Source organism: Amphiura filiformis, chromosome 2 (genome assembly GCF_039555335.1).
Source record: "Amphiura filiformis chromosome 2, Afil_fr2py, whole genome shotgun sequence".
Taxonomy (NCBI): Eukaryota; Metazoa; Echinodermata; class Ophiuroidea; order Amphilepidida; family Amphiuridae; genus Amphiura; species Amphiura filiformis.
In genome coordinates, this window is record NC_092629.1 from 78,665,352 (window position 1) to 78,685,987 (window position 20,636).

The following is a 20,636-nucleotide window of genomic DNA, read 5'->3' on the forward strand; positions in this document are numbered from 1 at the left end:
TATAACATTCAAATGCGTTTTTTTAAAGACTTACTACACGATATTCTATCATAATGTTTTTTTAAAAGTACTGCCAAAATATCTGTCAAAAAAATTTTTGCATAAAATATTTTACAATAACATTTGACAACATTTTAAAATGTTGCTGTTGGTGTTTTCTAACAAAATGTTTTAAAACGTTTTCATGACCTTTATAAAACCCGACATTTAATGTTATTGAAACGTTTTTACCAAAACCCAAAATATAACCCGTTTAAAACGTTTTAAAAACGTTAAGTGTTTTATTTCGCAAACGTTGATGTTTTATTTCGCAAACTATCTGTTCATATATAGGACACGAAAAACCAGAGGTTCAAAATATCTACTTGGGTTAAGATGGTAAGTAAAAATAAAATATTTCGAATTTGAATCATTCCGTGACATACCATGGTATATTTATAAATGAAACATGAGAGTACTTCATGATTCCCGTGGATTACAAGCTGATCAAAGTAGTATACTTCCTTGCATTGCGTAGGCTGATTGAAGAGGTAAAGGCGCATAACCTGCCAGCGATAATAACATTCATCGACTTCAAGAAAGCTTACCATCCATAGAGGTAAGCGGGGAGGCAAGATGTTGAAGATACTCCATGCCTACGGTATTCCGGAACTCATTGTTGAAGCTATTGGCAAAATGTACCAAAACACAATAAAGCCAAAGTAATATCACCAGATGGCGAGACAGAATTGTTTGAAATCTTAGCAGGGGTACGTCAGGGGGATACTCTCGCCCCATACCTGTTTGTGATTGTCCTTGACTTTGCACTGAGAATAGCTATTCTATAGCTAATAGCTATTCTATAGCTATGAGAAAGGATACGAAGATTCCATCTGGAAAAGAGGCGAAGTAGGAGAGTTGTTCCAGTCGTGGTGACAGACTTTGATTTTGTAACGACATTGCATTGTTGTCTGAGGAAATACACCAAGCACAAGAACTGCTGCATAGAGTGGAGACTTCAGCTGCTAAAGTTGGCTTGAAGATGAATGGAAGTAAAACAAAGTATATGTCCTACAATAACAGGACAGAAAGCATCACAACAAATGAGGGTGTAGTACTAGAGGAAGTAGATGACTTCAAATACCTAGGCGCTTGGATGAAAAGCACAGAAAGGGATGTAAAGTTACGTATAGCAGCAGCATGGAGGGCGTGCAGTAAACCTAAGAAAATCTGGAGGTCAACTCTTACCAGGAGTTTCAAACTTCGAATCTTTGCTGCAACAGTGGAGTCGGTGCTGCTTTATGGATGCGAAGCATGGACCATCACCCCTAAACTTGCAAAGGGTCTGGCCGGTCTGCATAGCTGTTACACCCGCATGCTAAGAACTGTTCTGAATGTGCATTGGAAGGAATATATGTCAAATGCAGACCTACATGTATATGGATATCTTCCCAAAATAAGCCACAAGATCAGGGAAAGAAGAACCCGGTTTGCTGACCACTGTTCCAGAAGTGAGGAGCCCGCATCAAAATGGTTCATTGGATACCCAAGCATGGGAGGCAGAAACCTGGAAGACCTGCTCTGACCTACATTGACATTCTGGAAGGTGACACTGGACTGGAGGACAAGAGCAAGAGGACAGGAAGTTGTGGAAAGCCATCACAGTTCGAGGACACCACTCGCATTAAGCAAAGTAGTATAGGCCTATATGCGCCGCCTCTGTCCAAATAATCAAGCAAACAAATAATTGCTGTCCTGAGGATTCAACATCAGTAATTGTATGTACTGAGCAAGTTAATTATGGTAATAACTCAATTTTCAAAATTTCCGACTTTGGCCCGAGTAGATTTGTTTGATGTGATCATTTATTAATTTTTCTAACACTACACCCGTAGCTAGCTGTGGGAGGTAGCTGTGAGTATTATAAGGTTCAATTCTGGACCTGAATAATACCAACAGCTACTAGTATCACGCTAATAATTTGTATATACACATATATTTTGTAGCAATTCAGTTTAACATAGGCCTACCAAATTATTCATCTTTTTCTGCTTTTTGTGGTAGTTTTAATTCTATAAACTGTACATTTATGTGCAAATTGAGGGCGTTATTTACATATATTTTTAATTTAAATTAGCCAAATAATATGAGTTATACTTAAATTTCATGGTAAAAAGTATTTTGAAAATTCCCTTGTCATTTCGTTAGTATGTTGGCTTGTGTTCTAATACTATTTTACAAGTGCCTACCCCTGGTAAAGATGGAAACAAGATTTTAGATAAATAGCGCCATCACTGTTCAACTTTTCTTTAAAATGACTCGGTTTTACATGCCATCAAACAACAGAACAATTGTTCCCGTGTTGTTAATTGCTGTCCAATGTTGGGGTCGTTTTTCAGACATGGCGTGATGAGTTTCTTCAGTGGAATTCCTCCGAGTATGGCGGTATTGATGTTATCCATGTTCCAGCAGCTTCCATATGGCGACCTGATATCACTTTACATAGCAAGTAAGTAAACCACCATGACTTGTGACTTGAGGTAAAATGTGGCAAGTGGCTTGATAAATTGAGTGATTTGATCCCATTGAATTCATAGTGACTTGGGTGACTTGATTTGACTTGAGAAAATAAGGCCAAATGATTTGACATTACTGGAACTTTTTGGTGCCTTATTGGAACACTCCAAACCGCGTATACCAAGTTGATGTTTGCTTGTTCCCTGTTGACAAGGGGCGGTCTGCAGTGAACGGCTCTTTTCAGAGCCACAAATATTTTTACATTAGCGATAGGCGAGGTCTGCTTTTTCTCTGTTAAAATGTTGACAACGGGCAGACCTCATATATTGAACCGCTCTTTTCAGAGCCATCGCGCGCGCGGTAGACAAGGGCGGCCTACATGTCTCATTCTTAGGTAAGTTCCGGGGGTAAATTGTTGTGAAAAAAGTCAGAGCTACTCCTGACGAAAGCTTGCATGGCAGTTCCAAACGGCAAACCCGCTAAAAATTACTAGTTCTCCTGTCGTTAAAGCCTATTCCACAATTTACCAAGTTGACATTGTAAAAAGATTGGAAGAAAAGAAGAAGCTTAAAAGATTTGATAGAATTCTGGATTGTAACGTCTGTATTATTTACCTTCTTTCAGTACAGAGGATACCTTTGAGCTAGTTAAACCCGATACATTTGTTGAACTTCGACCAGAGGGTACTGTCGTCTGGTACGTACCTATCATTTACGGGTCTACATGTCTACAGCATGTCCGCTATTTCCCTTTTGACAGACAAGAATGCACGATGAAGTTCAGCTCTTGGGCTTACGATGGTGCGGCCTTAGAACCACGAGCCGAGACCGGCGCAGATGCAGAACAAATACGGTCAGCAATCTTACTTCCGTTATTTTTATAATATGGGATTTGCTCAAAACATCCAAATAAAAAGGAGACCCTAAATGGTAAAAATTCTAATTTTTATACGATTGTAATGTTCTTTGATGACCTAAAATACCCTGCGAAAAGCAAGGCCTCTAATAATAACCCAGTGGGGCATACCTGACGTTGTATCAACGTTGATATTTCAACCTGATTTCAACTTTAACCTCTAGATTGAAATCAGGTTGAAATCAAGTTAGGTTGAAATTTCGATGTTGTATCAACGTTGATACAACGTCAAAATCCTAACCTGTCCCCACTCGGTAAGGTGCTTTTTTTTGTTACAAATCTGAGATTTTTAAATAAATTTCGCCGGGGATCCTGACACCCAATCAGATTCGTTGATACGTTGATGAATTATTTACGATCTAGGGGCTGAAAAGAAATAGCATTTTCTTTTATCCCGATGCCAGAAAAATACAGCACATGTTTTGATTGAAACAATATTATCCTGGTTTGCCAAATGAAACATAGCTCAATCTTGAAAGGAGTAAAAGGAAGAAAAGGTGATGAGGAAAAAGGAAAGGAAATGGAAGAAAAACGAAGATGGAAAAGAAATTAAAAATAGGAAAACGGAGAATTTATTGTAAGGCTACAAAAAATATTGTCCTCACTTTCTGCATGGATCAGTTCATTAAAAAATATTAAGTGTTTTTGTACATTGGGCACTCGACTTTTGAGGTGACGGGTATATATATGTGCCTACCGGCTTCGGGAAGTAGGAGCCAGCGGTATATTGTGGATCGAGTCATTAGGTATATGAAATGAAAACAGTAGGTCATTGGGGCTAATTTGGTATAGAATTTTTTAAGGGGGGGGTCATATCGGGTATAAAACTTCGAAACAATGAAGCAAAATGAATTAAATTTCTTTTGTTCCAAATTTACGATACAAATTTGCTGAAAAAGAGAATTTGATAGTTTCTGCACCGTTGTATGGCATTTGATGAAAGGGGCATAGGCGCATACCAGTCACTTATAAAACTTAAAAAGTTGAGTGCCCCCCCCCGATTCTAATCTGCCTTTCACGTCTTGAAATAATTATGATACAGATTTGCGGAAAACGGCGTTTGGAGTTTTATTTCGGTAACCAATAAAGTCGTCACTGAGCACTTCCCTTGTTGCCCAGAGCCATATTATTACCTGGAATTCACCATTGTATTCCAACGGAATTCGGGATTTTATGTGACTTATATGATCTTGCCATGCTGCTTTCTGTCCGCACTGTCACTATTGGTATTTTTACTGCCTGCCGATTGTGGTGAGAAGTTGACGCTGTCTATTACTAATCTACTGGCACTGGTTGTATTTCAACAACTGATTGCTGAAACCATGCCCCCTAACGGAGATGAACTCCCTTTGCTTGGTAAGTAGCCCTATGTGTGTTTCTTTCCCCTTTCTCCCGGTTATCTCGCCCTCGCCCCCCCCCCCCTCGCCTCGCCCTCTCCCTCCCCTCTCCCACTCTCTCTCTCTCCCTTCTCTCTCCTCTTCTCCTTCTCTCCTCACACCCTCTCCTCACCCCCCCCTCTCAATCCGCGATAGTAGTGCTGCATAGTGAATCCCGGGTGAATCATAGCAAAAACATTGTTTAATTTTTGTCCTATATGGTTTATAACTCAATTTGAATAACTTTGATTTTTCCCCTGTATAAAGTTCGATGACCTCTATGGCGGCCATATTGGACAAAATATTTTTGGCTCTCCCCCTAGAATTGTTCACCAGACTGAATACTACATCTGAGCCAAATTTCACAAAAATTAAACAATGTTTTTGCCATGATTCACCCGGGATTCACTATGCAGCACTACTATCGCGGACTGAGAGAGGGGGGGGGGGGTTTGCTATGATTCACCATTATGCATATCAAATTGACGCCGGTTACGGACATTACCGGGGTCCCCTTAGTGATCATCAAACTCACCCACACGGCCTTTGTTGTCAATTGCTTCTAGTAGCTGGGATGAAAAGCCGATGATCAATTGAAAATGTTGACCTTTATATTAAAGATGTGCATTTTTTCCTCAAAAGACCTGATTGTCTTTGGTGTTTGGGGTAAAAATCCATATTTTCAACTTTTACACTATTTTTGAGTTGTCATTTCTATGAGTGTGTATGAAGCTAGGGTGAAAAGCTAATCGTCGGCTTAGCTTTTCACCCTAGCTTCATACACACTCATAGAAATGACTTGTTTGCCCTGTTGACAACTCAAAAATAATGTAAAAGTTGCCAAAACAAAATTCATTTTAGTTATCCGAACTTAAAAATGCTGAAAAGGCTCAAAAGTTCCGTCAACTAATCAACTTTGTTGGCATTACTTAAAAAGTTGATGTAAGTCGTTGCGTCAACTTTTTAAGTAATGCCAACTTCTGAATTCAAGTTCAGGGAACTTAGAAAATAAACAAGGTTCAAAGAACCAATTAGTTGAGTTATTGTAACTCAACATGTAAATTGATGTAACTCGTTCATATTAAGGGGGTACTACACCCATTGATTTTTTTTTGCATTTTTTTGCATTTTGTGAAGAAATTACAACAACAAAAATGGACATAGTGGGGTGCTAAATGAAGGGGCAAATCTTCTCGTTTTATTGGTGGCATCGGTATCAATGTAGCTTACATGCTTTTGAAGATAGAAGCCAAATGGAGGTACATCACTGATGATTTAAATTCACTTCATTTTGGAAAGCTTACTATCAACGGATTTCGTTAAAATTTTGGATATGTGTTGCTAACACATTCGGGAAATAATGTTGATATGTAAAATGTGAATAAGTGGTCCCTGATTTCTTTTATGACTTCATGAACTTGGTGCTCCACATCTATCAAAAAACGAACCGGTTAAAATGCTTCTATTTTCAATGCCGAGCTATATTTTGTATTTTGAACTTGCAACACTATGTCACTGAAACTTAATTAAGCCATAGGTAACATGTTACCATAACCACACTACAGCAATGTTGAAAAAGATTGTATTTTTTGTCACCTATACCACCATATTAGGTAGTTTTCCGTAAGCTTCATTTTTGTGATTTTGGTAACTATATGATATTTATTTGCCCAATCCAACTCAACTAGGCAATCTAAATTGTACTCACCATTTACATCCCAAGGTATTTTAGTATATCCACCTCACACATTTCCATTATATATCCAGGAACAGACAAAATATCAAAATTGATGCCTCATTATGACATGTATGATATCACAGACTATCACATGTATTCAAAATTGATGCCTGAATTTGACCTGAACCAATTGACCTATAACCTGACCTTTGATGACCTTATAGCCTTTTTTTTTTTTTTTTTTTAACAACATATTATAAAAGATACATACATGGTGTAGTATTGAATTGTCTATGTGGAAGAGATTATTTAGGCCTATTTAATTTATTCAGTGTTATAATCAGTGAGTATATTTCTATAGATAGTATAACAAAGGATTTAATGTATTCTATTCATGTATTCTACTTGGACATGTTCAATAGATTAAATTATGGTTTGTTATGAAACACACATCTCAGTTACCAGGATACAGTAAACAAAAAAATATATAGGGCTAAAATTATTTTCTAAAATGGTTTAAAACTACTTTGTATGTAGAGATATTTTATAAGTTCAGGACATGAGATGATGAACATATTTATATACTTTATAAATTTGCAACAAAAAAAAGAAGATGGGTCCTGATGAAAATAAGGGTATTAAATCGCCTTAAGGGCTGGGGTATGAACGTTTGGACAGTATTATTTTGGGAATCAGAGCACATCAGACATATCGAATTGCATTCTGAATACGAAGAATGTCATTCTGATATCAAATAATTTTGATTTTTGAAATTCGCAATTTAATACACATTTTATGGCAAATCATTAAAATTGATATTTTTGATATTTAACAGTACTTGAAGTAAACTTTATAAATCTGATGATTTATACTTAAAGTGTATGTAGGTGGGATGAAAAGCCGACGATCAATTGAAAATTTTGACCTTTCGTATTGAAGATATGGATTTTTTCCCAAAACACCAAAACAAATTAGGTCTTTTTGGGGAAAAAATCCATATCTTCAATATGAAAGGTCGGCTTTTCCTCCCTGCTACATACACTTTAAGAATATATCATTAGATTTATATAATTTACTTCGAGGACTGTTATATATCAAAAATTTGAAAAATATCAAATTTTTATAAATTGTCATAAAATTTGTATTATATCGTGAATTTCATAAAATGAAAATTATTTGATATCAGAAAGACATTCTTCGTATTCAGAATGCAATTCGATAGGTCTGATGTGCTCTCATGTCCCACAAAAAATGCTGAAGAAAAAAAAAAAACGCTCATTTTAGATCCCTTAAGTTACTGGTAATTGTTATGAGTTATTCCAATTTGGTACTTTGTTACTTAATTCACGTAATTGGATCATTTTCTGCACAATTAGCAGTATTAAAATATTTATTTTTGTAATCAGTGCAAAATTGTGTATACTATAGCACACCTCTAGAAAATTATGCTAACCTAATTTCATTTTCTGAGTTGTAACAACTCAATAAAGTAAGTTCAAATGAGTGCGACCAACATAATGATATCGAGTCAGCGTTACTCATAATTGTACGCGTTGGCATTACTCGGAAAGTTGATGCAACGACTTACATCAACTTACTGAGTAATGCCAACGAACAATTTCTATGAGTGCACTTACGTACATTATCTTTAGATAAAGAAAGTTTATTTTTACTGTTACAACACGGCCTTTGTTGTCCATTGACCATTGCTGCTATATTAATATAATGTAGACTTTCCAAGGTCCGGATGTCCTCATAAAATTATGTATCAAAATCGAATATTATGCCTCATTCAAATCTTTTGTATAAGGAAGTGTTCAGAAATACTTTAATTGTTGTTATACGTCCCAGCAAAGAAACCAAAATGTGTTTAAACGTCATAAACGTGTTGTTAACACGTTTTCGTGTTAGTCAAAACGTTTCAATAATATTTAAATATCGGCTTATATAAAGGTCATTATCAAAATTGTAGTCAAAATGTTATTGTAAAATATTTTGGTAAACATTTTCACAAAAATATTTTGTCAACATCTTTTCCAAAATGTGATGGAACTCGGAAATATTACATCAGTTTCTTGTAGGATAGTAAAAAGCATTACAAAGCTGTATTTTGCAAAACAAACCATTGAAATTGAACAACCAGTTTCAAAGATATGAGCAATTAAAGAATTTGTAAAACAACAGGAAACCAAAGGAAATATTTCCTTTGATTAGCTATATCCCAAATGTTTTTGAATGTTATTAAACCTTTATACCCTTTATATAAATTATCTACCCTTTATAATCCCGACATTTAAACATTTTCTGAAAAGGTTTTGTGTGTGCTGGGTAAAAGCTGATTCCGTCAGCAACTTGTGGTCCAGGACCATAATGCTATTGGAACTCCTTTAATTGCAGGTCTTAAGGTGGTACACACCCACTGATAAATTTTGTAACTAATTTTGCATTTTTCTCAACAAATAACTACACACTGGTAACAAAGGTTATGTATAATATAGGGGCAATGAATCCAATTACTTCACTGAAATTTCAGTGATTCAAGACAAGTGGTTCATTATGTTCAGAAATGAGGTACATTCTATTGTGGGACCTCCTTTCTTATCATAAATAACGTACCGCTTGTCTTGAGTCACTGAAATTCCAGTGTAGTAACTAGATTCTTTGGCCATATAATATACATTACTTTTGTTGCCAGTGTGTTATTATTTTTTTAGAAAAATGCAAAAATGCAAAAATAGTCACAAATTTATCAAGGGGTGCATCACAACCCAGCTGAAGACTGAAGGTTTCAGTCGCAACGTCGGTTCGTCCGTCAAAATATGTATGTCTGGTTGACCAGATGTAAATTAAATCTTTACCACCTAAAGCTTTACATGAAAATACGGATATATTGACCGACTCTCGTGCATATCTAATATCTATTTTATTTTATTTGTTTCATTTGTTCTTTATAGGTACTTATTTTTTAGCCATGATAATCATGGTATGTGTGTCCGTTGTTGCAACCGTTCTTGTAATTAGCATTAGCCACAATTCTACACAAATGCATCCATGGATTAAAACACTATTTCTGGATGTTCTTTCCAAGGTAGGTAAATGGTAGCGCTGTTGTCGACAACATTTTACCTGATTGTCGACAAGCATGGACTAATTGTCGACAAGGGCTTGTCATTAAAAATATTAGAGATAAACTTAGGATCAGCATTATTTACCATGAAATAACTTCTATAGGTATAAGAAAGTAATAATTGAGCATTAAAGATGGCGTTGATATGGTGAATTAATAGACTTCATTTTGTAGTGGTAAGTTATTGATTTGATTACGTGTAGCTGACTTTAGTGATGTAAATAAAAGACGCATAACGTGGTCTCTGAACTTAATATTTGGACTTTATTGATGTATTGATTTATCGACAACTTGCCGACGTCGGATCTTGAGGTATAAAAAAAAGTAATAATTGAGCATTAAAGATGGCATTGATATGGGGAATTAACATCATTTTGTAGTGGTGAGTTACCGATTTGATTACGTGTAGTTGACGGTAATATTTTGATGTAAATAAAAGACGCATAAAGTCGTATGCAGACTCCGAGTATTAGACGTATAATATTGTATGTAACATATCTACGTTATTTATCTATTGCCATTATATTTCCAGTAATGTTTAAGTTCTAACGAATGTTTGATGACGAAAAATCGATAATAATATGTTACATATAATATCTAGCAGAAATATATTATATAATATCTAGCAGAAATATATTACCCGGGATATATTATCGATTTTACATCATCAAACATTCGTTAGAACTTAAACATTACTGGAAATAGAATGGCAATAGATTAAATAACGTAGATATGTTACATACAATGTTTTACGTATAATAAAAAGTCTGCATACTGCTTTACGCGATCTCTGGACTTAATATTTGAACTTTATTGATGTATTGATTTATCGATAACTTGCCGACGTCGGATCTTGAGATTTGATGATTGTCGACAATGAAAGTTCTACTCGACAACATTCCTAGTAAATAGGAGAGCAAAAGTGAAATATGGGGTCAAAAATAGCCCTATTTGATAGGGCCTTGTGACCGTGGCAATCCCTACGAAACGCTATAGCCCGAGAACAGATAGCGGTCGCTTGGTTTTAGCAAAGGCCTACTATATGGTTTTAGTAGTTTTCGGATTATAGCGTGTTTAAAATGCCTTGTATAATCAGTGATAATATGGCTAGTCAAAAATTACCACAAAAAAAATGTCACAATCTTTTCCCACAACAGTGGGATTTTCAGTGATGTTTTTATTTTACACGAGGAAAATCCCACGTTTGGACACATCATTTTTTATATCCTAAACTGAACAGCTTTTCTTTGTCACTTTCAGGTGGTCTGTTTAACAGTTTATATGGATACTGAAGGATCAGAACCAACACCTCACAAAATGACAAACGGATCCTTTGACGAAGGCAACTTGAATGCTGGGTATAACGAACTTTCTGCATTAGTAACCAGTACTGATAACGGTATCAGCAGCATGACCAGCACGGCGGATCCTAATATAGCTAAAATACTCAGAATTATGAAATTTATGAAGAATGAAATGGTATCGCAATCTGACAAAGAAAATCGACAGTTGCTATGGAAACAGGTTTCCAAAGTGATTGACAGATGTCTATTTCTAATATTGGTGATATTTGCACTTGCAATATCATTCACCATTGGCATATACTTATACATGGGCAGTGAAACTGTCCATAATGAACACTAAATAGAAACGCTCCGATTTTCATAAAAAATGATCTCTAATTCTGTGATTTTTGATACCAATTTAAATATACTCCGGTTGCCAGTGGGTATGACGTTGTTTTGGTTTCCATAGTTTTGTTTTTGATAAATGTGACTGGACGCGGCGAATCAGCCGTAAAGTCGGCCCAGGTCAATTTTGTTTTATTTCGTGTTTAGAAAATATATACCATAAGCTTTAAAATGGTATATCATTTGACTTCAAACGATATCCAAAAGCGGGGTTATGATTTGTTGAACTCTGTTCCTCCGACAAAATTGTATTTTTAATCGGTTCTGCATGTGTCTCTTTTTCTACATTTCTGGTAATAAATATCCATCAGTCATAATTGGTGGTCATTTCAAATCATCCCCAAGTCAACGAGGTTCAGAAATATCCTCTCATTGTTCATTGTTGATTATACATACCTAGACAAAATACAATGCTTTGTTATCTACCACTTGAACAGGATTTAGCCAAAGCAAACAAAGACAAGAACTATTCTATAGAAATAGGTAGAAGCTTATTATCCTCTTCAGCAGTAGTATTATTGATTGATTTAAACAGCGTTTGATAAGATACTTGTCGCAACGAATTGATAACCTATGAATACGACCTCCACATACATTTTACACTTTAACTCAGAATACAATTTGCCGAGTTTACGGCTGATTCGCCGCGTCCACTCACAAATATTGATTCTCAAGACCACCAACTTGAAAAATAAGTTTACTGGAACAAAATTCAAATTGCTCAAATGCTGTTAAAAATTCTCCAAATTATTCCTCACGTCATGGCGATCCAGTAAAAGTATATTTTTACCTATCTGAGACATTCCCTTCTGGAGTTATAAGCAGAAAGGTCAAAGGTCACCATTTGACCTCCACAGGGGTCCAAACCTGAAAAATGCTCCGATCTTCACCAAAATAGTCTCAAATTTTTTGTCTTTTATAAACAATAAAAAACCAGAATAGTTTGCAATAGCTAGGATGTTTCGTTATTAAGGTAACGTGGTGACAAAAGTCAATGTCCATTGAATCATATAGACCTGACCCTTTTTGGTATGTCACCATGGTTACCCATGTAAAGAAGCATCATACACAATACAAACTATTATTTTTCTGCATAGATTTTCTGTGATGAACAATTTGAGACTATTTTGGTGAAGATCTGAGTATTTGTTTTAGGTTTTGACCCCTGTGGAGGTCAAATCATGACCTTTGACTTTTTTGCTTATAACTCCAGAAAGGTATGTCACAGATAGGTAAAAGTATACTTTTTCTGGATCGCCATGACAAGAGGAATAATTTGGGGGAACTTTTCAACAGCATTTGAGCAGTTTGAATTTTGACATCTGTGTGATCTTTGACTCGCCATATCTCCAAATGCTCAATGCTGACGGAGTTCCAGTAAACTTGTTTTGCCCCTTGAGCAGTTAAAGAAATTGAGGTCAACAGTTATATAGAGGTGATATAGGTGATATAGAGGTGATATAGGAGTCAAAACTCAAAATCGTTCCGATTGTGTTTGCCAAAACTCAGGTCACACGGATTCAGAAAATAATCATATATAGTTTAACCTACCTATACGGTCAATCAGTGAGTTCAGAGCTCAATCTTGGGCTCTATGGTCAAACACACACAATTTGCCCGATTTTGATACAAATGGTCTTAAGTGTAAACGCAGTATTGTTGATCAATTTTCATTATCTAAATCAATATATTATTGAAAATTACACTTTGATGTTTTGCAAAGGTTAATTCTACAAATCATATACTTTGAAATCTTACTTGATTTTTTATTGTTAATGAGTTACGTACGTTTTACAAAAGTGTTGTTGTTTCAGCCCTCTTTACAACATAACTCAAGAACCACAGGACCTATAAAAGTATAATATTATCTGTGAAATGATCAATGCATTTTTTTTTTGCCAAAGCTCACTACCATTCGCAAGATGCTGTGAATTACCTAATCGCAACAATTTAAAATAGTTACTAAACTTAAAGGATGATTCCGGTAATCTCAACATTTTGCCTTATATGTTAGAAAAATAATTATCAAGCACGAATCACGTGGTTAAAATTGAAACAAACTCATATTGACCATAAAAACGAATAAAAACCGCCGGCTCTCAAGGGAATTACCTTTCCAGAATTTCGCAGCTACAAAATAACATTTTGCATAAGATATTCTTTACTTGTTTGTCAATACGCTCGCTAACGACTATCATGTTCTTTCAACACATGTATTGAAGTCTTAAAATATGCTTCTTTAGAAAGCACACATTTTCTACCCGGTATCCAAAGATTTATCGTCTGAATATCAAATCGTGCATAGCACATACGGTATTGATTTAATTTCCCTGCTCTACAATGTAATTATAAATGTAATAAAAACCGCCGGCTCTCAAGGGAATTACCTTTCCAGAATTTCGCAGCTACAAAATAACATTTTGCATAAGATATTCTTTACTTGTTTGTCAATACGCTCGCTAACGACTATCATGTTCTTTCAACACATGTATTGAAGTCTTAAAATATGCTTCTTTAGAAAGCACACATTTTCTACCCGGTATCCAAAGATTTATCGTCTGAATATCAAATCGTGCATAGCACATACGGTATTGATTTAATTTCCCTGCTCTACAATGTAATTATTTACCAGGCGATGTCGATGTGTGCCGTTTTCAAAGAGTCATCTTTCTGATCCACAGTTTTTATTCGAGAATATGACCTCCATTTATAGAATAAAATAAAATAAAATATTATTTTAATATTATTTAAAAATAGCATTGCCTTCATATCTAGGACGATTCGATTAGGTACTAAGTCAGTTCGGGGCACTCGTAATAAACGGACGTCTCTGATTTCAAAGACGGGTAAGTGATTTCACATACGGGGGGTCTGTGATATCACATACGTCGAGCTTTGTTGACAGCTCGGCACTCGATGCAGCACATCGGAACGAAGCTGAGTATATTAGAATAAGATTTCCTATGTTTAGCAAATATCTACCTGTGCAAAAATTATATCTATCTGTGCAAATTCTGACAAATGGTCCCAGAACACACTTAGATTGAAATGGTCAAAATCAAATGTTTTGAAGTAAAAAATCCCAATTTTTCTATCCAATTCATGAATTGGATAGTAAAATTAGCAGGCACTCAACATGCTCAACTTGGGCTAGCTACAACCCTGATAAGGCCTATACACAAGTTATTCCCACTGCGCTGGCACGTTCATCAAAATTACTAATATCGTTTGCGACTGGGTTTTGAAACTAGGGAGTATGTGATTTATGAGACGTCTCTGAAATATGATACTGTTATGTGGCATGACGCTTCAAGAGTATTTGATATCAGAGACGTCTTTGAATTAGCAGTGCCCCCGAACTGAAGTACCGTATTGATCAAACAATTTTTGTCCCCAAAGGCACAGTAATTATTGTGATCACTGGCCCATGGAGACCAGATAATTGAATACATGAATACAAAAGCCACCTAAGTCCATGGGAAGTGATTTTGAGAGAAAAATCAGTTAGATTTACTTGGTCAATATGGTAAGTTTTACGTGCAAATGAGTGGATTAACCTGTAATAGGTATGACGATTAGCATTTCAGGGACTTCGTGGGGTTCATTTTAAATTTTGGACTTAGGTGGTTTTTGAATCATATACAAAGACAACAATGTTAAATTGAGATTACCACTAGTAAGATAATACAAAATAAAGCACACAGGTATGTATAATGTTGATAAGCATTCTGCCATGTAATATAAACCACACACTTTCCTTTATTAAACCCATTTTTTTCTTCATAAGTCACTCTCTAGCAATGAAAGTGGACTTTTATACATGTTACAAGACTCAAATCATGGAATTGGGTGATTCTTTCATACATGCTATTTTTCTCATGCTCAATAGACACAGAGGGCGAATTTGAGTTGTTCTTTCATACATATGACAGGCCTATGTATAGCAACAATTTCCAATGCTTAACTCAATTTGGCCAAAGTATGGACTTAGGTGGCTTTTGTATTCATATATTCAATTATCAAGGGATGACACTCTTATTCACGCGTTCATATACAACGCAAACCTGTATTCTTTTTATATTTATTTATTTATTTATTTATTTATTTATTTATTTATTTATTTATTTATTTATTTATTTATTTATTTATTTATTTATTTATTTATTTATTTATTTATTTATGTATGTATTTATTTATATATAAGAAATTCAGGGTGACTCTAACTGAGGACCTAGCCTAAGTCCCACGGGCTCCTAGAATGGCTCTCCATGCACAAATGAACAAGGGTCGCCATTGCTCTCCATACACAAATGAACAATTACAATAGAGGAATCCGACTGCCATGCAAATGAGCCAGTGACCACTCAAGGACTTGCTCTGTTCTCTTATTTCCTTGTTGTGTCCTTCTTGTTGTTATTCTGTTCACTCAGAACGGTGGTCATTAGCTTCTTTTTGTTACTATGCATAGTCGCGCTAAAAGTCGATCAGCACTATTCAGAGATACACCTTTTTGCTATGAAATTAATTTTCTCGGTCAAATATAAAGCAATATTTTTTCCCTTCAGTAATGTCAGTAAAAAACATAGTGCTTGGATATACATTTAAAAAACAATCCTGGTAAATCGATGACCGGAGAAATGAAAATTATTGCTTTTCATTTAACCGAGAAAATAAATGAAGCGAAAAGATGTAACTTTTAAGTTAAAAATGTTGCTTATTTCAAAACCGAATTCGATCGTTTCATGCGCCTAATTAAGTTACTTGTAAACTTAACAATAGGCATCGACTGACTACCGTTCTGCCTGTTAGCTATTCTTCCATCTGTGTTTATTGTATTCTTTCACTTTCGGGCTTCACTGTCGGCTGGGATGGTATAATTTCCTTGAAACGCTAAATACGTGGAACAAATTGGTGAGTACTGCATCGTATCTTTTTATTGGAGTAAAAGGAAGGGAGATTCCAACGAGGAGGAGAAGCAGATGTGAGGTACAGGCCGATTATAATGTAGGGCGAAGTGCTGATCAAATCATGCCGAAATCACATTTACATTACAGGGTAATTCAAGTATATGCAATAACATCTAACAAAAACTAATACACCTTTCAATGATTTATTCCTAAACCGTTGATTGTATGCCAAATTTGGAATATGCAGAATTGTCATTATTCACATCAGTAAACAGTATTCACGTAATGTCAAGTTGAAACATGAAAATTGCACTATTGTAATTGTTCTCTGACTATTAGTAACAGTAACAAGGTCCTAAATGGTCTACAATTGCTCTAGTTGTCGTTTCAAGTTAGATTCAAAATTTACTGCTTTGGGGGGTGTTCACAACTGTAGATGTAACCCTTGGTCTTCCACTTCTTGTGACCTTCTTGGTCACAGAAAACATTGAACTTGTAATGTTTTAATATGGGATTAAGTACAAACAAACAAACAAAATCATGAAGTTGAGATGAGCACCTTGTGTTGCACATCTCTCTTCAATGTTTGTACCTGTTGCCTGGATGTGTACAGGACTGTCAACTCTCAGTCTCTCACGCATTGGCCATGAGTCTCACGCATTGGGTGTAATAATTTGCTCTCCCTACCCCTACCCCCCGATATCAGATTATCGCGAGCGCCGTGGCTCCAATAATGGGTCAAAATGAACATTGAAGTCGGTAAATCCCTGTACGCCTCGTGTCTCACACCAAGCAATTCCAAAAAGTTGACAGCCCTGATGTATAATTTGTCTGCACATGTTTCTTATATATATTGGCAGTAAGAGCTAAGCTTTTCCACCTCCTGATGGATTTGTAATAGATTTTGATGTGGATTGAGCAACATTTTGAATGGATATATCAAACTTTTTGGCATTTTTGTGGAATGTGGAATATGTAACTGTAATATATATATACTGCTTTTTAATATGATATGTTGATGCTTTACCAGAAACCAATTGAAATGCATCAATGAATCACCTATTGTTTGTGATCTTGACTCCAGACTAAATTGGCACCATCAACTTTGACAATAGATCTTCTGAAATTAGTATTGATTTCACCATGGAAACGTTCATCTTGCTCCTTGGCCTCTGTTTTGGCCTTGGCCATTCCCTAAATGATATACCCAATGAGCCAGATACCATCAAGTTTCAGGATTTACTCAATTTGTGAAAAAGAACCAACTCACGTATTAGTGACCACACTTTGGATTTGGCTGTCACTCGTTCAACTGATGATCTTATCCCGGGGGGGGCACTCAACACAAATGACCATACGGATATGCTCCCCCGGAAAGACCCCCCTTTTTGGGTTTCGCAGCTCCGAAAGACCCCCTATATTTGACCAAAATACAGCTCCGAAAGACCCTTGATTTTGATAATTTCAGCTCTAAAAAAAAAAAAAATTGCTCATTCCTCATATTTCAGGCGATTTTCAGCCAAAAAGCCAAGAAAGACCCTTGATTTTGACTTTTCGCAGCTCCAAAAGACCCCATTTTACTTGTTCACAGCCCAGTTCGCAGCTCCGAAAGACCCCTTTTACCGGTACGCCATCAGCTCCCAAAGACCCACCACCTCAAAATTCCGGGGGATCTTATACACCCAGTTCGTGTAGGTACTCTCTACAGACCATCTTGCCGTTCATTGTAAATTAAACTTGAATGAGAGTCTTAGAGGCGTTGCCCAACGCTCGACAGTTTCGAACTCAATTACTGAGTATACCATGTTCGTTTACCTGCATGTGCTCAACTGAGCATGATGATGCTGATTGCTCAATGTTCATAAGAGTAATAATATGATTTGTCGTAAAATCACAAATTGTTCTGTTTTTGTTTTATTTTCTTAAAGGAATATAGCCGTCGACTAAAATGAATCATCCACGGATTGTATTAAATGTTGTCAGCAATGGTCTGCTATTTATATCGCTCTTCAATGTGGTAAAATCACGTAAGTTAACCGCATCTACGGCCCCACGCCGAAATTTAACAGTAAAATTCGCATCAAAAATACCGTAAAATAAGAAAACTAACGGTATTTGGTTATCATGTCATTGATGCAGTGTTCTTTCAGTATAACAGTAGGTGTTTTAAGGGTAGACGAGGTATTGTTGATCGAAGCAACCTAAAAATCGATTTTCATTATCTAGATCAATATATTATTGAAAAATAACACCTTGATGTTTTGCAAAAGTTCATTCTACAAATAGTATACTTTGCAAACTTGCTTAATTTATTGTTGTTAATGAGTTATGTACGTTTTACAAAAGTGTTGTTGTTTCAGACTTCTTTACAACGTAACTAAAGAACCGCAGCACCTATAAAAGTATATCTGTGATATTTTAATTCTTCTACACACTCGCTATGAATTGAGCAATGCAGTTTTTGCCAAAGCTCACTACCATTCGTAAGATGCTGTGAACAACCAAATCACAACAGTTTAAAATAATTAATAACCTTAAGCACTTTATTTTCTTGGCCGAGTAGCTCAGTGCGCAACATTTTTCTGTAATTTTATGTTACTTGACCGACTTGAATATGTTCCACAACCTATTGAATTTTGAGTGACAATTTATTTTGCTCTGCATTTCTCCGAACTAAATTATACAGTGATGGTCGGACCAAGGCCATAATGAAATATTTCCGAAAGAGTACCTTGCACCAGGAAAGTCATGCTTGCATTATTATGAATAGGATCAAAAAAAATTTTTTTTTTAACTTTTTTATTTCCGTTTCTATACTAGTCACACACTAATCCGATTTTTTTTAAACTTTTATTTCCGCGTCTATATAAAATGGGACAAATAAAAATCGGATTAGTGTGTGACCCCCGAACCTGAGATATTAAATTGTTATTATAAAATGGTTTCTAAAGTATAAGATTGTCTGTATAGTAGATAATGATTCATCGTAAATGCCATTACGTTTGGGTTTTGGAAAGAACCTTGTGTTAAATCATGCATGACTCAATTACAAATCTCCACATCCCTTTCTTCTTGTCTATTGATATTTTGAATAGTGTTTATCTTTCCCTAATAGATAGCGCCCTGATCGATTCTTCCTGCATATCAATACGCTTCATTTACATTACATTACAGAGATCGGACACTAATCCCTACCATAACAAACCATGTAAAGGTGATATAACAGGTCTATATTACAGGATTAGATTAGTAAACTATGATCTATTTGCAAGTATTATCAGTCCAAGAGAGTGCCAAATATGGATCAGGAGTATTACATAATAATACCCTGCTATGACAATAGCTGCACTAGGTTAATCGTATAATCTCCTGATGTGGTTAGCATGGCTGGGCCAGGAAATCCACAAGGTCAGCCAATGTATGTACATGTATTCGGTACATGTGCCATATCTTTACAATGGGTGATAAATTTCTGGTTTGTTTTATTTCAAAACGCAACAGTCGATATTCTAAAGCTTGGTCCAAATCCAAGAGAAGAACCAACTCTAGTAATTTATGTGGTTTCAAATTATATCGGCCGTTGCCTTTTTGATAGAAATGGTGTTTGTTGATGTGCACAGTTTCCCATTAGATCATAACATGCTGTTGTACATCCAAGGTCAAAGGTCTTTTAATCCATATTTGGCGTTCTTCTGGGACTGATTATAATATATTGATTGAGCAGGAAAGATGTGATACTATTTTTTTGTATAGTAGTCTAGTTGCCGGCGTCAGGTATACATAGAATTTTTTTTTATGATGAGGACATGTATGATGCAAACTCATAGGTGTTGTGCGTTTGGCAATTTGGGAGGGGTGGGGGTTCAAAATGACCCCATAGGATTATAAAAATCAAAATTTCAATTGCTCAAATACCTCTTTCAAATATATCAAATTATTTACATAAATAAACAAAAATAAATAAATAAATAAATAAATAAATAAATAAATAAACGAACAAAATTGAACAAATTGTAGCGTAGCATTAAAATCATAAATATAACCATTGCTGGCAGGAGGACTCGAACCAACGACATTGACATTAGCAGTCTGATGCTCTACCATTGAGCTATGACAGCATTTAGTGATGAGGGTCGAGTTTTTAGCTTATACAGTGTTTGTCAGTGTTTGTCCGCCTCGTGAAAGAAATAAATATAAACTCTCAATTTTTAATTTAAATTTATTTGATAATTGAATTTATGAATACAAAAGCCACCTAAGTCCATACTTCGGCCAAATTGAGTTAAGCATGGGAAATTGTTGCTATACATAGGCCTGTCATATGTATGAAAGAACAACTCAAATTCATTCTCTGTGTCTATTAAGCATGTGAAAAATGGCATGTATGAAAGAATCACCCAATTCCATGATTTGAGTCTTGTAACACATTGATTGAAATCCAGTATG

The 20,636-nt window shown here is 35.6% G+C and overlaps 2 protein-coding genes across 2 annotated transcripts in view; both read left to right on the forward strand.

Annotated features, from left to right (window-relative positions):
• Window positions 1-11,358, forward strand: part of LOC140143614 (neuronal acetylcholine receptor subunit beta-3-like) — a 36,895-nt gene extending 25,537 nt beyond the window's left edge. Inside the window, exons 9-14 of the mRNA XM_072165430.1 lie at window positions 334-378; window positions 2,379-2,488; window positions 3,121-3,348; window positions 4,454-4,767; window positions 9,420-9,553; window positions 10,853-11,358. Of these exons, the coding sequence (XP_072021531.1) occupies window positions 334-378; window positions 2,379-2,488; window positions 3,121-3,348; window positions 4,454-4,767; window positions 9,420-9,553; window positions 10,853-11,236 (1,215 nt within the window). The 3' untranslated portion in view covers window positions 11,237-11,358. The remainder of the gene's footprint in view (window positions 1-333; window positions 379-2,378; window positions 2,489-3,120; window positions 3,349-4,453; window positions 4,768-9,419; window positions 9,554-10,852) is intronic.
• A 4,155-nt stretch (window positions 11,359-15,513) lies between these two features.
• LOC140146652 (neuronal acetylcholine receptor subunit alpha-10-like) overlaps window positions 15,514-20,636 on the forward strand; it is a 43,770-nt gene continuing 38,647 nt past the window's right edge. Inside the window, 2 exon segments of the mRNA XM_072168522.1 lie at window positions 15,514-16,194; window positions 18,119-18,217. Of these exon segments, the coding sequence (XP_072024623.1) occupies window positions 18,139-18,217 (79 nt within the window). The 5' untranslated portion in view covers window positions 15,514-16,194; window positions 18,119-18,138.